Genomic DNA, 15649 nt, shown 5'->3' with positions numbered 1-15649 from the left:
GGGTACGACAAAGTTGTTTTTGTGTAGCCCAGAAATTTGAGCCCTGCCTCGGTTGCGCAATAAGACAGGCTCTATACCCCCGAGAACTTAAAGTTATGTCATGGATAAACAGTTTGGGGCTCCACTCCCATAGATGCAATACTAAAATATAGTACAATATATGATAACAATAACGAAAGAGTTTTGTCCTGGTTTTTGGTAAGATTATATATAGAACTCGGATTGCGATGAAATAACAAATCCGGCGAATATTAAATAATATACAATATTGCAGAGAGATCGGACAATCATTTTAAACACATTTAAAGTTTAAATTGATGTATATAAATTTTCAATAACATGTATAAATTGTTATTCCAAGAAAATAGTAATTGAATCTTAATAATGTTTAAGCTAAATTTAAACCTTACGCCGTTACAGGGTTATAAAAATATAGGTTAGATAAAAAAAATCTAGTTTCGGTTTATTAGAACGAAGCGTATGGAATATTTTTAAATGTAAGTATTTACATTTTATTCATTTGAAAACTGATTTTAAGTTTAAAGTTGGTTTACATTAGACCAAAATCATCTAGGCTTTAAAAAATCGTGGGTTATATGCATATCGTATTTTTTAAATTAATTTTTAAAACTGATTTTTATAACGCTATAGCAACTGCGTATTTATTAAACTGCTTTATGTAATGTTGCATACAATTGTGAAATGTGGGGCATAGAACTAACTGTAAACAGTTCAATATTATTCTGTTCATTTGCGAATTATACCATTTACTAAATTATTTTATACTCGTATATACGCCCTAAATGTTTTCACTAGCGGATCAAGAAGATAACGCGGTCGTCACATCTCATCCCCAATATCGTGGGTTTGTTACTGAAAACAATCTTGAATTATAGAAAGAAATGGTGTGACTTTCTAGTTACATTAAACTACAAGTAAATTGATATAATGATGTTAGTGTGACTTTTAATGTGTGTTAACAATGCACGTGATGGAAATTGAGCATCGGTAAAAAAATATATGTGAATTTCCCTGTTTCCACTGATCCTGATGTGCGCTTTAACGAGAAAATAGTCAACCATAGGGTAAGTTTTAAACTTTTTAAACATTTATATAAAATTCAAAGCTTTTTTTGAAGAAAATTTAAATGTGATTCTACCCTCCTGCCATTCCTTTATATTTACACGTGCCCATTTTTTGTTCGGATTTTTATTCCGTCGCAGGTTCTGGTGTGCCCAAAATATGCAATGCGTATAAAGAAAATGTAGCTTAACAGACCCCAAATACAGTTTTCACAAAATCTTACCACCAAACGATGCTTAACACCCAAACAAACCCTTATTAAAACATTTATATTGCGATTGGGCTCAAATTAAATGAATTGCTGCTCAAAATTCCTTGGAATCGAACTTCATATGCTGAAGAGATTCATACTTTCAGATCGCATACATACATGTGCACGTTAATTGTGAAGCCATCGCATGTTCCAAAATATATGGAATTAGGTTTACGTACTGGTTTCCTAGCAGTTCCGTCCCCAATTTGCACTTTTTTTACAAATAAAATAGAAAGTCCGTCTACGGATGATTATATACATGGCTAGAAATGAAACACATTTTCTCGCTTTTATTTAAAATTTTATAGCAGTTTTCCTCGACATTTTTTATTTTGGATATAGATCTTATTTGGGACATGTAAGCAATGTGAAGGTGATTTTATCATAGAAATAGAATTTCTAACCTTCTTAATACCGGATAGACAGACGGATATGTAATGCACACCAAGACGTTTTCAAGTTTATTGTTCAAAAGTAGGCCTGCTGATTTTCCATGGCCTCAATTATGGTGAATGAGCATTTGAACTGGAATTCCGTAGATGTTGCTTAATTTCTCACATGTAGCATGATCTCTAGGGTTACTTTAAACAACTGGCAAATCTTAGAACTACTCCTTTAATTGCCTAGAAAATATTATAAGATGACTTTACTGGACGCAAATTATAAACCAAGCAGGTTCCGGAAACAAGTAGGACTACAATACATCAGAGACTTTTATTATGATGTAAAATTAAGCTGCATGAATACCACGGTAGGGAATCACGTGACTTTTACGGTTACTCGTACAGACAATATGGCGGCCTAAAATCCTCGCTTCACATGTGTTTTTCAGGTAATTCTTTATTATATCCCTTTTACTTGCATACGAGACCTGTTGCAGCCTACGCGGAATAAAGAATTGTTGCCGCCTATACCTTATTTTCCACCCCTGTGCTCATAGCTTTTACAAACACTCAAAAATTCAACAGGAATTTTCAATGTTAACAATTATTTTTCAGGTAACTTTCACGCAATCTTTGTATTTTTTTATTAATTTGATTCAACCACGCCGAGTTAGCAAAGAGAAAATGTTCATAGAATTTCTTTATTTGAAAATGTAAATATTAGGCATGTTAAATGTTGAAAAGTCATTTTCAATTCCAATACACGAGGGAAAAATGATTTGGGTAACGGCCACGCAAACTTTTATTGTTGATAACTCCCACGCAATATTTTATGTGCAAGCAATATCTATGCAGGCTATAGCCTAGATATTGATTTAACAAAATCATGATCGATGTATTTAGCCTTAAACGTTCATAGAATTTTGAATAATGTTTAAAATACCGCCAAAAGGTCCTGGATAGAATTAAGCGCCTATGGGTAGCAGAATACATACTCACGTAAATATATTAAATGAAGTTTCGATATAAAGATATAGATGAATAAATCGCAGAAATTGAAATAAAGGTCTCAAATATAAGAAGGAGGTCGATTTCAGTTTAAGCACAATTACAGTTGTCATTTTTTCATAGTTTGCAGATATGGACGGTTGCAGCTCGGATATTGTTTGTGGATAATGTTGGAAAACATTTCGTTCACGGACAGGTCTTAATGACCATTTAAACTGGCTACTCGGCACAGGACCTTGTAAACGTTGTTGCAAATCGAACTGTCACAGGTATGGCATTTTACTGTTAATATTAAGATTTCAAAGACATTCAAATCATTTTATCACTTAGTCTCTTATGTAACCAATTATTTTTAAAATTAGTGTCTGTATTTAACATAATTATGCTTTTTTTTAATTCTAAAGCAAAAAAAACAAAAACAAAAAACAAAAAAAAAACAAACAACAAGAGGGCCATGATGGCCCTGAGTCGCTCATCAGAAACAACTGCTTTTCAGTGTTGGGTTGTCAATATATTCTAATATTAAATTTGAGCATAGAATATGTTTAAACAATGATTTTAAGAAATGCCATGACCTGGGGCATTTAAGCTTTAGCTTAAACGGGACCAATCAAATTAATATGAGCAAACTTGATAAAAGACTACCAAAGAATGCTACAGACAAAGTTTGGTGATCATCAATCAATTAGTTCTCTACAAATAAACATTTAACGGTATTTCTATTTTTAGCTTTAGTGGCCCCTAAAAGGGGCTAATCAGATTAATATAAAAGAGTACCCAAGAATGCTACAGACAAAGTTTGGTGATCATCCATCAATTGGTTCTGAAGTAGAAGATATTTTTAGCTATCGCGGCCCCTAAAAGGGGCCAATCAAATTAATGTGAGCAAACTTGATAAAAGATTACCCAAAAATGCTACAGACAAAGTTTGGTGATCATCCATTCATTAGTTCTACAGGAGAAGCTGTTAAAAACATATTTCTATTTTTAATTTCAGTGGCCGCTAAAAAAGGCTAATCAAATTCACATGAGCAAACTTGATAAAAGACTACCCAAGAATGCTACCGACAAAGTTTGGTGATCATCCATCAATTATTTCTGTAGAAGAAGATGTTTAAAGGTTTTTCTATTTTTAGCCCTAGAGATGCCTAAAAGGGGCCAATCAAATTAATATGAGGCAAACTTGATAAAATACTTCCCAAGAATGCTACTGACAAAGTTTGGTGATCATCCATCGATTAGTTCTGTACAAGAAGATGTTTTAAAGGTTTTTCTATTTTTTAGAAGACGATTGTTGACGCATGATGACGGACGATCGACGCCGGAAGCATCCCCCTTTGATACTAATAGCTCACCCTGAGCCTTCGGCTTCTGGTGAGCTAATAAAAACAACCCTAAAGCATATTAGAATGGGTCTTTTTACAAACTAGGTAATAAAATCTAGAGGACTTATGTTTTTGATTGTTATTTTAATACTAACAGTAAAACCCGTAACGTTTTCGATTTGCTGAGCTATAAATGTTTACCACAAAAGTTATAAGGTCCTGTGCCGATGTGGTCATTCCGTGCATGAAATGTTTCCTACATTTATCACAGTCAATATCCGAGCTGGACATTTTCATATCTGCAAAATATGAAAAAATGACACCTGTAATTGTACCAAAACAGAAATAATAAACCTCCTTCTAATATTTGAGACTTTTGTACTAAAACGCGACCTATAATTGAATGATTTGGGTTTGGTAGGCCTTAAGCGAAGTTATTGCAATTTGTGATTTTACAGGTCATGCTTTTTTGAAAGTTATTTATCATATTTTTGTAACCTATACGCAGATGAAGTGTTATTCGGCCCATATCAAGAACGTCCCAAGACGATTCGTCAATCTAGCTGTATTTATATCTTAGTGATAGTAAAAATAAGCGTGAATTAGTTTAAAAATCATTATATTCATTGCATTATCGACACAAATATTGATTAAACTGTTCTTTAATGTTAACTTTTAAGCTTAATTGTCGTGAATTTATAGGTAATAATAAATCTATTTTATATTCTAGATCCTGGTCCTGGCTGAAATTGAGAGTATATTTCAGCTGTAGTTTGTATACCATACATTTCACATGAAAAGGACTGTCAGGTTTGTTGAATTTGAAATTCTAATATTAATATATATATATATATATATATATATATATATATATACTTCTTAACAAAGTATTAAAATTGCAACTACTGGACATTTATCTTGTCTTAATAATACATGTATATTATTTTTAGAATACTTGTGTAACATTATTAATATAAAATTTACATATTTGTTGTTTTCAGGATGCTGCATACAATGGTCTTAGCTAGAGCCTAGAATGAATATTTCTTAGGAATATGCTGCAAGTAACTGAAGGGGAGCAGTGTTTCTTACCTATCATAGGTGAGACTTCTAAATAGCTTCTTTTAAAAAAGTTTTTGCTGTTTTATGTACATAATTTGCTGTCAATATGAAACTTCAACTGTATCTTAATTTCTATGCTGTTTTATTATGTAAATCTTAGAGATAATCATTTTAAGATAAAACATATCACTAAGTTGATTAATTATATATATATTTAAGATTGACCAAGTCACTTTTAATAAGTAACTTCTTATTTTATTTGCAGAAGCAGTAAGAGACAGCCAACGAAGTATTCAAACACCATACGAAACACTTAAGACATACCAGGAGAGATCTAGAAGAAGTATAGTAGTAGAGTGGAACAGATTGTAGCTTAATTCTAGCTAAAAGGACTTCTTAAATCGTTAAAAATTAAAGCTGCACTTAAACTGTCTTTTTTTTGTTAAACAGTTATACTCTGTTACTTTGCTTTATATTAAAATTGAAGTATGTTGAAATGACATTGAAACTTTAACGTTGTGCCAACGTTGAATTTCAACGTTGTTTAAACTTTCAAATCCGAACATAAATCCAACGTTATTTCAACGTTAATATCTGACCATAATTCAACGTTGTTCAACGTTTATGTGCCTGCTGGTTTAATTCTATCCAGGACCTATTGGCGGTTTTTAAATATTATTCAAAATTATTTGAAAGTCTGAGGCTAAATGCATCAATCATGATTTTGTTAAATCAATATCTAGGCTAAAAACCTGCATAGATATTGCTTGCACATAAAATATTGCGTGGGAGTTATCAACAATAAAAGTTTGCGTGGCCGTTACCCAAATCATTTTTCTCTTGTGTGTTGGAATAGAAAATGACCAGTCAACATTTACATGCCTAATATTTACATTTTCAAATAAAGAACTTCTATGAACATTTTCTCTTTGCTAACTCTACGTAGTTTAATCAAATTCATAAAAAATACAAAGATTGCGTGAATGTTACCCGAAAAATAATTGTCAACATTGAAAATTCCTGTTGAATTTTTGAGTGTTTGTAAAAGCTATGAGCACAGGGGTGGAAAATAAGGTATAGGCGGCAACAATTCTTTATTCCGCGTAGGCTGCAACAGGTCTCGTATGTAAGTAAAAGGGATATAATAAAGAATTACCTGAAAAACACATGTGAAGCGAGGTTTTTAGGCCGCCATATTGTCTGTACGCGTAACCGTAAAAGTCACGTGATTCCCTACCGTGATACATTGAGCTTCTCTGTAATTTTCGACTAGGCTCTATCCGTAAATTTGTATGATATTTTTAGATCCAGATCTAGCTAGATTTTGCTGTTGTAGCTATTTTGATTTTAAACTCTCTGTAACCGCGCATGTGCACCCTGTCTAGATTAAAGAACCATTTAAGAAGGATGTACTCATTTACAAATATGAAATTGAATACATTTGCAATAAATTCTATCGAGCTTTCGTTCAGTGAAGAAAAAAAAACATGTTCCGTTTAAACATTTCATTTTCCCGCCACTTGGTACTTACGCATGCGCGACTTCGACCTCGTGAGAAAATTCCGACACCAACATCAATGGAGGGAAGTCGTCTGGATCGCACTCCAGTTTTAAGAAATTCTCTTCTCTTATGTTATGATCAAAAAATACGTTTACATTAGGTGATACTTTAACATTCCAGGTATTGTTTTAATTAGTTTTCATAGGATTAACTGTCTGTTAAATGCTATAAATGTATTTTTTCAGAAGGGATACCACGTTAGCACTTGCAGCAGCTTTGTAGAGTTGCAGTTGCATCGCATTTTACGCAGTTGACGTTCGTGTTTGTTTTGTTTATTTACAAATATTTTGTTCTTGACATGGTTATTTGTCTTAGGGCAGTTCGCTGTCAATAGATAAATTTAAATGATCTGCACTCTCGTTCCACTTGAAAATTATGCAATGTTTTAATGATAGAAATTTATTAACCAGATAACTACAGGCTTGCATGTTATTAAAATTTTATTTAGAGTTAAATTTTGTGCACAAACAATTATTTTGATTAACTATTTTTGCTATTTACTTTTAAGGCGGTTTCAATATCTTGTGTCAATTGAATCCAATTTTCGGTTTCAAAATCATTCCCCACCCACTTTTGTAGATTCATTTCTCAGAAATTTTATTTTTTCAGGTCATTTTGTTAATAGTGTTGAGATTCATTAACTGTGTAATGCTATTGTTTATTTTTTTCGTGAACCAAAATTATAATTGAACCAACTTTCCTACAAATCAAATGAAAGGAAATGAAATTAGGTCTTTTCAAGGGAAGTAACTTTTGTCTTCCATAATACTTGTGACTCTACAGTAATAACATAATCCCATAATGAAGACTCCAGGTTCACTGTATTTCCAAATTTTTCTGCTTTCGATTCAAATTGAATAATAAAAAACATCTTGAGCATATTGATTTTTCTGATGCATGCAAGTCTGAAGGTAAATTCTATCTCCCCAGCAGGTGTTTGACTAAATGGAAGAGTCCTAGATAGAAAGTTTAAATTTGAACTAAAATAATACATTTTTGGCAAATAAACTTTCATTGTACTGTAATCGTTATAAGATAATTGTTTCATGCGTTCTGGAATTTTGGGGAATGTTTAGACTGTAGAGGGGTAATGTAGGCTCTGTCACTGGGGAACATTCCCAACGTTTGGTATCTTGTGTAGAATATAATAAAAATCTTTATTATTAAGTTTTCGCAAACTGGCTCTCTATTTCAATATACCTTGTGCGCGCATGCCGAAAGCAAATACAGAACTTTACATTTTGGGGGGTAAAGGCTAAAAGCTTGATGACTGACCTTTTTACCAGACAGGAGGTTTGTCTGCATGAGAAAATTCATCAGACCTGCCTATTTTTTACTAGACAGGTATGATGGTTTTTTGGAATGACTGAGAAATATAGTGATAAATACTGCAAAATCGGTCAATAATGGCATGTAAATTATTACTTAAATCTTTTTACTTAAAATCTTGGCACATTTTTCTCAAGTTTTATTTTCTTGAAATATTTTTGCTCATCTGGAGTGGAGGCATGCAGCTTTAAAGAATATGATTTTAGCTATATACCAGATATAAATATATGAATTTTTTACACTGGCCCAGTGTAAATTAGTTTGGGCCAATGTAAATTAAATTTTTTTTAGTTAAATATATAGTAGATCTAGAATGAATTTAAAACTGGAATTCAGGCCAATGAATTTAAAAACTTAAATTCAATGACTGTCTCTAAAAAAAAAAAATTCTCAGGACTAAGGCTCCCACGTTTACATTTTTTTGTAAACGTTTACACGATTGTTAAGAACCGAAACGATACCCTTTAAACGGTGGTACTTCTATGTACTGTACTACACCATGTATACAAGCCGCCAAATGATGACTCCCTTTATATTTTTGGCCGGGTTGCACTGGTGCAAATCCGGGTTATAGTATGGTGAATGTTGGGCGGCGGGCGTCCGGACGGCGGGCGGGCGGGGAAAAAACTTCCGTAACAGTTTTCTCAGCAACTACTTATCACAGCCTTTTGATATTTGGTATACAGCATCAACACATGGTCCCATACTGTGGGATTCGATTTCAGGTCTGTCGCTCATCTACTTCCTGTTTGCTGACCTACTTAAATTTTCAGCATTAATGGTCAATAGTAGGAAATTTTCGTAACAGTTTTCTCAGCAACTACTTATCACAGCCTTTTGATATTTGGTATACAGCATCAACACATGGTCCCATACTGTGGGATTTCATTTTAGGTCTGTCGCTCATCCACTTCCTGTTTATCCACTAAGTTAAATTAGTTAAATTCTTTGACATTAATGGTCAATGGTAGGATATTTTCGTAACAGTTTTTTCAGCAACTACTTATCACAGCCTCTTGATATTTAGCAAACAGCATAGACACATGGTCCCATACTGTGGGATTCGATTTCAGGTCTGTCGCTCATCCACTTCCTGTTAATCCACTTAGTTGAATTAGTTAGATTTTTCGACATTAATGGTCAATGGTAGGAAATTTTCGTAACAGTTTTCTCAGCAACTACGTATCACAGCCTTTTGATATTTGGCATACAGCATCAACACATGGTCCCATACTGTGGGATTTGATTTCAGGTCTGCAGCTCATCCACTTCCTGTTTATCCACTTAGTTAAATTAGTTAGATTTTTCGTCATTAATGGTCAATGGTAGGAATTTTTCGTAACAGTTTTCTCAGCAACTACTTATCACAGCCTCTTGATATTTGGCATACAGCATTGACACATGGTCCCATACTGTGGGATTTGATTTCAGGTCTGTCGCTCATCCACTTCCTGTTAATCCACTTAGTTGAATTAGTTAGATTTTTCGACATTAATGGTCAATGGTAGGAAATTTTCGTAACAGTTTTCTCAGCAACTACGTATCACAGCCTTTTGATATTTGGTATACAGCATCAACACATGGTCCCATACTGTGGGATTTGATTTCAGGTCTGTCGCTCGTCCACTTTCTGTTTATCCACTTAGTTAAATTAGTTAGATTTTTCGACATTAATGGTCAATGGTAGGAAATTTTCGTAACAGTTTTCTCAGCAACTACTTATCACAGCCTCTTGATATTTGGCATACAGCATTGACACATGGTCCCATACTGTGGGATTTGATTTCAGGTCTGTCGCTCATCCACTTCCTGTTTATCCACTTAGTTAAATTAGTTAGATTTTTCGACATTAATGGTCAATGGTAGGAAATTTTCGTAACAGTTTTCTCAGCAACTACTTATCACAGCCTCTTGATATTTGGCATACAGCATTGACACATGGTCCCATACCGTGGGATTTGATTTCAGGTCTGTCGCTCGTCCACTTTCTGTTAATCCACTTAGTTAAATTAGTTAGATTTTTCGACATTAATGGTCAATGGTAGGAAATTTTCGTAACAGTTTTCTCAGCAACTACTTATCACAGCCTCTTGATATTTGGCATACAGCATTGACACATGGTCCCATACTGTGGGATTTGATTTCAGGTCTGCAGCTCATCCACTTCCTGTTCACATTTATGGTCACTGGTAGGAAATTTTCGTAACATTTTTCTCAGAAACTACTAATCACAGCCTCTTGATATTTGGCATACAGCATTGACACATGGTCCCATACTGTGGGATTCGATTTTAGGTGTGTAGCTCATCCATTTCCTGTATACCCTACTGATTTAAATTTTCGACATTAATGGGTCAATGGAAATTTTTTTTCGTAACATCACAGCCTCATGATATTTGGTGTACAAATGCAACCCGGCCTTTTCTGTCTTTGACCCATTTTTAATACATGTACAAATAAATAATGTTTCACCATTGAGTGGGCACACTTTTTCTGCATTGTATCCCCATTTCGCTCTTTTGAGCAACAAAGGTAAATAAACTTTACCAAAAATGTATTATATCACAAGCAATTATTGCATGGTAATGCTGTCTAGAGGTTTGTAACCACCCATTTTCTGTTTTTTACTTTGGAATAGATCAATTAGTATTAATAGAATTCATGATTACAGGCAATGATTAATATTTTTTGTAAGACAATATGGTCATTTCGATTAAACGGTAAAACATTTCGTAAACGTTTACGAATGAAAATCGAAACGGATCCGTTTAAACGTGTAACCGTTGGGGCCTTACTCAGGACAGTACTGTCCCTTACAAGAAGATGGAAACAGCATTTTGCAGGTATGCAGGTTGGACCATCCCAAACATTCATTAAAAATTGTACTGTAAATGCATGTACCCCTTGTTTGCAATTTCTATTGTGTGCATATAGAATTTATTGTGTGAATGGACTTACCTGATGACTAAGTCTGCTCACCAGGCATGGGGGTAAACAAATGGAATATTCAACCCCTGGATTGAGAGATCCAGTTTGTTTATCTACTGTAGTGTAACCTATTTTAAAAGATCTAGTTTGCTTCTCTGGCAGACATATTACTGTCACCTAGTTTGAGAGACCCAGTTTGATTCCAAGACAGACACTAGTGTCCTTGGTTGAGAAACCCAGTTTGTTTTACAAGCACGGCAGAAATATCATCAATATAAATAAATGCATCTGTATACTTAAATCCATGTTTATGGAAAACCATCTTCAGTCATCGAATTTAGCACTGGCCCGGTGGCCCATGGCCAATGAAAATTAGTTCGGGACAGTGAAAATTCTAAGAAAATTTAGTTAAATATATAGTAGAATAAATTCAAATCTGGAATTCGGGCTAGTAAATTTTAAATTCATTGACTGCATCTTGAGGGCGTTCAATAAAACACTGCTATAGATATGGATATACAAAATACATTTGAAAAGTCTTGTCATTGTACAGTATTTACCTTCTCATATTTAAATAAGTGTGCATGGGCGTAAACTGTCAAACACTTAAAAAAAATCAGATAATGAAAAAGCATATTTTTAAGAGATTATGCATTTTGTAACTATTTGTAGTTTCATTTCAGAATTATACTTGATTGAAAGTTTTGAGATGTTTGCATTTTTTTGTTAACCCAGTATTAATATTTTTGTTATAATTTGAAAAGCTGATATCCTGTTTAAGGGTTGATCATAGTTTATGATTTAATCAGATTTTCCAGACATAAAATTTAAGAATCGTAAGTGAAGGATACATGATTAATGAGCGTATCTCTTTTGAGAAGGGACTTAAAATTGACATTCTCACTGATTTACTGTCTAATGTTTTTTTCTTTATATGAATAATTGAGATATTTTGAAAGAAAATGACATAGCAAGAGTTTAAGATGACTTTTAGACTTTGTTTTAAATAGATATATCATTCCTGAAATTGGCTATCATCTTTGATGTTGTATTTTCAAAAGATTTTCTGTCTTAATATATGTTTAACTCTCATACAATTTGTATGTAGTTTTTCAAGTATATTACCTATATATAGAGAATGATCTTCTGCTAAGAATATAAACCAGAAAATTGGTAAACTGGTTAGCATATGCACAGAAAGTGTACTTGTTTGATTTCTTTTAAAGATAATAGCAAGGTATTGTGGACATTGATTTCCTGTTCTTTTGAAAGCTACTACTTTGTCAATGTTGTTTGTTTGCTTATTGGATATGGTTCAAGTGTTATTTCCTTGCTAGCAAAATTGACAGGAGGATATATTCTTACTTTTGTATTGTGAACAAATTGACACTTAATAAGATCCTTCTATTGAAGTATTGTTGTAACATCCTTTCCTTCTATTTTGTGAAAGAGAAATGCTGAACTTGATATCCATTATGTGAGATTCTTTCTTTGTTTTTGTTTAATGAGATCTTAAAAATTGAATTTCTTGGTGATGCAAGGAAATTTATTTTTAAGTACCTGAGCGATAGATCTCTTGTATGTGCTTGAATTATTTTTGGATTATACTGTTATCATTATGGTGCCTGTCTTTACATTTGTTTGTCTGATTATTTGTTTTAACTGTAGTCATTAAATGAATATAAATTTTGACCGTCAAAATGTAGAAAGATAAATGCCAATTTTGGCCTTACATCAGGACTTATATATGTCACGAGTTGCATGTTTGTTATAAATAGTTTTATTTGTTTCAGTTTGTGTAGTTATATATAGTGCAACAATGTCGTCTGATGAAGAGATGCATGATTCACCGCTGGAGTCTCCGATCAGTTCACCGACCCCAGATGACAGACAAAAATGTAGATCATGTCGGGAAAAGATGAAACTGCCTGTGGTTTTGAGTTGTCTTCATGTGTACTGTTTAAAGTGTTTAGAAAAACAGGTAAGTGCTGTCATATTTGAAATTATTTAAGACTGATATTTATTTATTTATTTATTTATTACATGTCTGAAATATGAAGACATTCTAACATTGGATGGACACAACAGTAGAAATAAACAGAGTTGAAATATTGTCCAGTGAAGACCACTATTACAAAAATATGTCTACAATTAAGAAGTTAAGTTTAGAATTAATGAGAAATGCTTCAGTTTGGATCTTATTATATACTTCTAACATTAAGTAAAAAAAAAAAATGGCAAATGAACATAATCAAAATTAAGGCCAGTCATGGAGGATAAATTGTTATCCAGTGCAATAATTTCTCTTACAACAGGTTGAAGAAAAGTGTCAGGATGATGACTGTAAACAGAGTGTTATTGAGTGTGAGCAGTGTCAACAGGAAACACCTATACCAGCTAAAGGCCTGTCTGACCTCCTTCCTGAGTATGTGTTAACTGACCTGATTGAGATGTCCGATATTGAAGACTCTCAGATAGTCTGTACCAGCTGCAAAGCTAAAGAACATGCAGAAGCAAGATGTCAAGATTGTGCCAATTTCCTGTGTCCGAACTGTATTATAGCTCATCAGTTTATGAGGTGTTTTGAAAACCACAAGGTATGTACTTAAAATGACAATTTAAGAGAGGGGGTAAATATTTAAAAAAAATCTTGTTGCATGTGTTTATTTTGTTGAACATATGATAAGCACTTAAGTCTTCTGGATCATCTGTTTCTATAGTATACGTATTTAACAAATTGTTACCACACAATGACTTTCAGAAAACATTTTGAATGCCATTGTTATTTTTCATTTTGATAATTTTTAATGGCCAATTGTAACCTCTATTATGTGGTAACTAAGTCAATTGTAATAAACACTTAGCAAAATAGTTGAAAAATGAGAAGTTGCAATTAACTGATGTTTTTAATCAGCTGCATGTTTCCTTTGTATAAATTTATCTTGGCTTAATTGTTTAAGAAATTTTTGCTGTCTACTGGTGGATACCGATAGTAAAGCATATAAACTTACTCTGATCTTTTAGGTAATTACATTTGAGGAAATGAAGAAAGGCAACACATCTGCTGTGCACAGACCTATTTTTTGTACTGTGCATCTAACAGAAAATCTGAAGAACTACTGCAAGACTTGTGAGGTAACACATATTTGCCACTACTAAGATTAATTTCAAAAGAAATCAGAATAAATTTTTCTGAAGTACTTCAGACAAGAAACCACCATTAATTTGTGGTTGAAGTATATTGAACCTTGCTCCATAGCAGATAAAAAATGCAACTTACAGGCATCGAAAAATATTTTAAGAGTCACTCGTTCTGCAGACAAGTAGCTTCAAAATCCATTGTGCAGGCAACATTTTTCTACTCGTACTGCATTAAATTATCTTAAATTTTATTCATATTTACGAGAGAGTGAGTGGAATTTTGGATCTCTAAGTGAGTAAAAAAAGTGAGTGTTTCAAATTTTCAATTGACAATTCAAGAGATGACTACATATTACTAAATTTCAGTGTCAGTATATAATGAATGTATATTATAACATATTTTTTAATTTCAGGTACCAATATGTAATGACTGTATTGTATCAGACCACAAACCCCCGGAACATCAGCCGGAGAGAGTTCAAGATTTGGAGGAGAAAGAGAGAGAATATTTGAAGAGTATTATAACAGAGAGTAAGAGTAAGATAGCTTCGTGTGAAGAGGCTACAGGCACATTGATGAGTTCTCTGACAGAGCTTCAGAGTCAGAGGGACAATGCTAAAGACTTGATAAATGAGACATTCCAAAGTTATAAAGCTATCTTGGAAAAAAGAAAGGTAAATTAGTTAAAAATAACTTAATAACTTGATTTTTAACTCCACTTTCTGAAGAAGGAAAATGAAGCTGTTATGATGGTCATGTTTGCATTTGTTAACCTTTTTGAAACTTAGTCTATTTTTAGCTCACCTGTCACAAAGTGACAGGGTGAACTTTTGTGATCGCTTTTCGTCCGTCGTCCGTCCGTCCGTAAACTTTTACTTTAAATGACATCTCCTCATAAAAAACTAAGCCAATTTCATCCAAACTTCACAGGAATGTTCCTTTGGTGGTCACCTTTAAAAATTGTTCAAAGAATTTAATTCCATGCAGAACTCTGGTTGCCATGGCAACAGAAAGAAAAAACTTTAAATATCTTCTTCTAAAAAACCCTAAGAGCTAGAGCTTAGATATTTGGCATGAAACATCTTCTAATGAGTGTCTACCAAGTTTGTTCAAATAAAAGCCCTGGGGTCAAAATTGGCCCCGCCCCAGGGGTCTTTGATTTTCCCTATATGCATATAGTAAAAACTTAAAAACTCCTCTTTTTAAAGAACCCAAAGAGCTAGAGCTAAGATATTTAGCATGAAACATCTTCTAATGAGTGTCTACCAAGTTTGTTCAAATAAAAGCCCTGGGGTCAAAATTGGCCCCGCCCCAGGGGGTCATTAATTTTCCCTATATGCATATAGTAAAAACTTAAAAAATCTTCTTTTAAAGAACTCAAAGAGCTACAGCTAAGATATTTAGCATGAAACATGTTCTAATGGGTGTCTACCAAGTTTGTTCAAATAAAAGCCCTGGGGTCAAAATTGGCCCCGCCCCGGGGGTCATTGATTTTCCTTATATGTGAATAGCAAAAACTTAAAAAATCTTCTTTGAAAAAATCCTAATAGCTAGAGTTTAGATATTAAGCATGAAA

The 15649-nt window shown here is 33.3% G+C and overlaps 1 protein-coding gene across 4 annotated transcripts in view; it reads left to right on the top strand.

Annotated features, from left to right (window-relative positions):
* Window positions 1–473: 473 nt before the first annotated feature.
* Window positions 474–15649, top strand: part of LOC132752128 (B-box type zinc finger protein ncl-1-like) — a 30502-nt gene continuing 15326 nt past the window's right edge. For 3 of the 4 annotated variants that reach the window (XM_060742412.1, XM_060742411.1, XM_060742409.1), the window contains exons 1-5: window positions 6637–6795; window positions 12726–12913; window positions 13248–13529; window positions 13957–14067; window positions 14487–14747. In XM_060742412.1, coding sequence (XP_060598395.1) covers window positions 12752–12913; window positions 13248–13529; window positions 13957–14067; window positions 14487–14747 — 816 coding nt within the window. In that variant the 5' untranslated portion in view covers window positions 6637–6795; window positions 12726–12751. Of the gene's footprint in view, window positions 498–6636; window positions 6796–12725; window positions 12914–13247; window positions 13530–13956; window positions 14068–14486; window positions 14748–15649 lie in introns of those variants that run through there. The other variant, XM_060742410.1, reaches the window with a different exon arrangement.

This window comes from Ruditapes philippinarum, unplaced genomic scaffold (assembly GCF_026571515.1).
Source record: "Ruditapes philippinarum isolate M1 unplaced genomic scaffold, ASM2657151v2 ctg585_1_1_1_1, whole genome shotgun sequence".
Lineage (NCBI taxonomy): Eukaryota > Metazoa > Mollusca > Bivalvia > Venerida > Veneridae > Ruditapes > Ruditapes philippinarum.
This window is presented reverse-complemented; position numbering and strand designations above follow the sequence as displayed.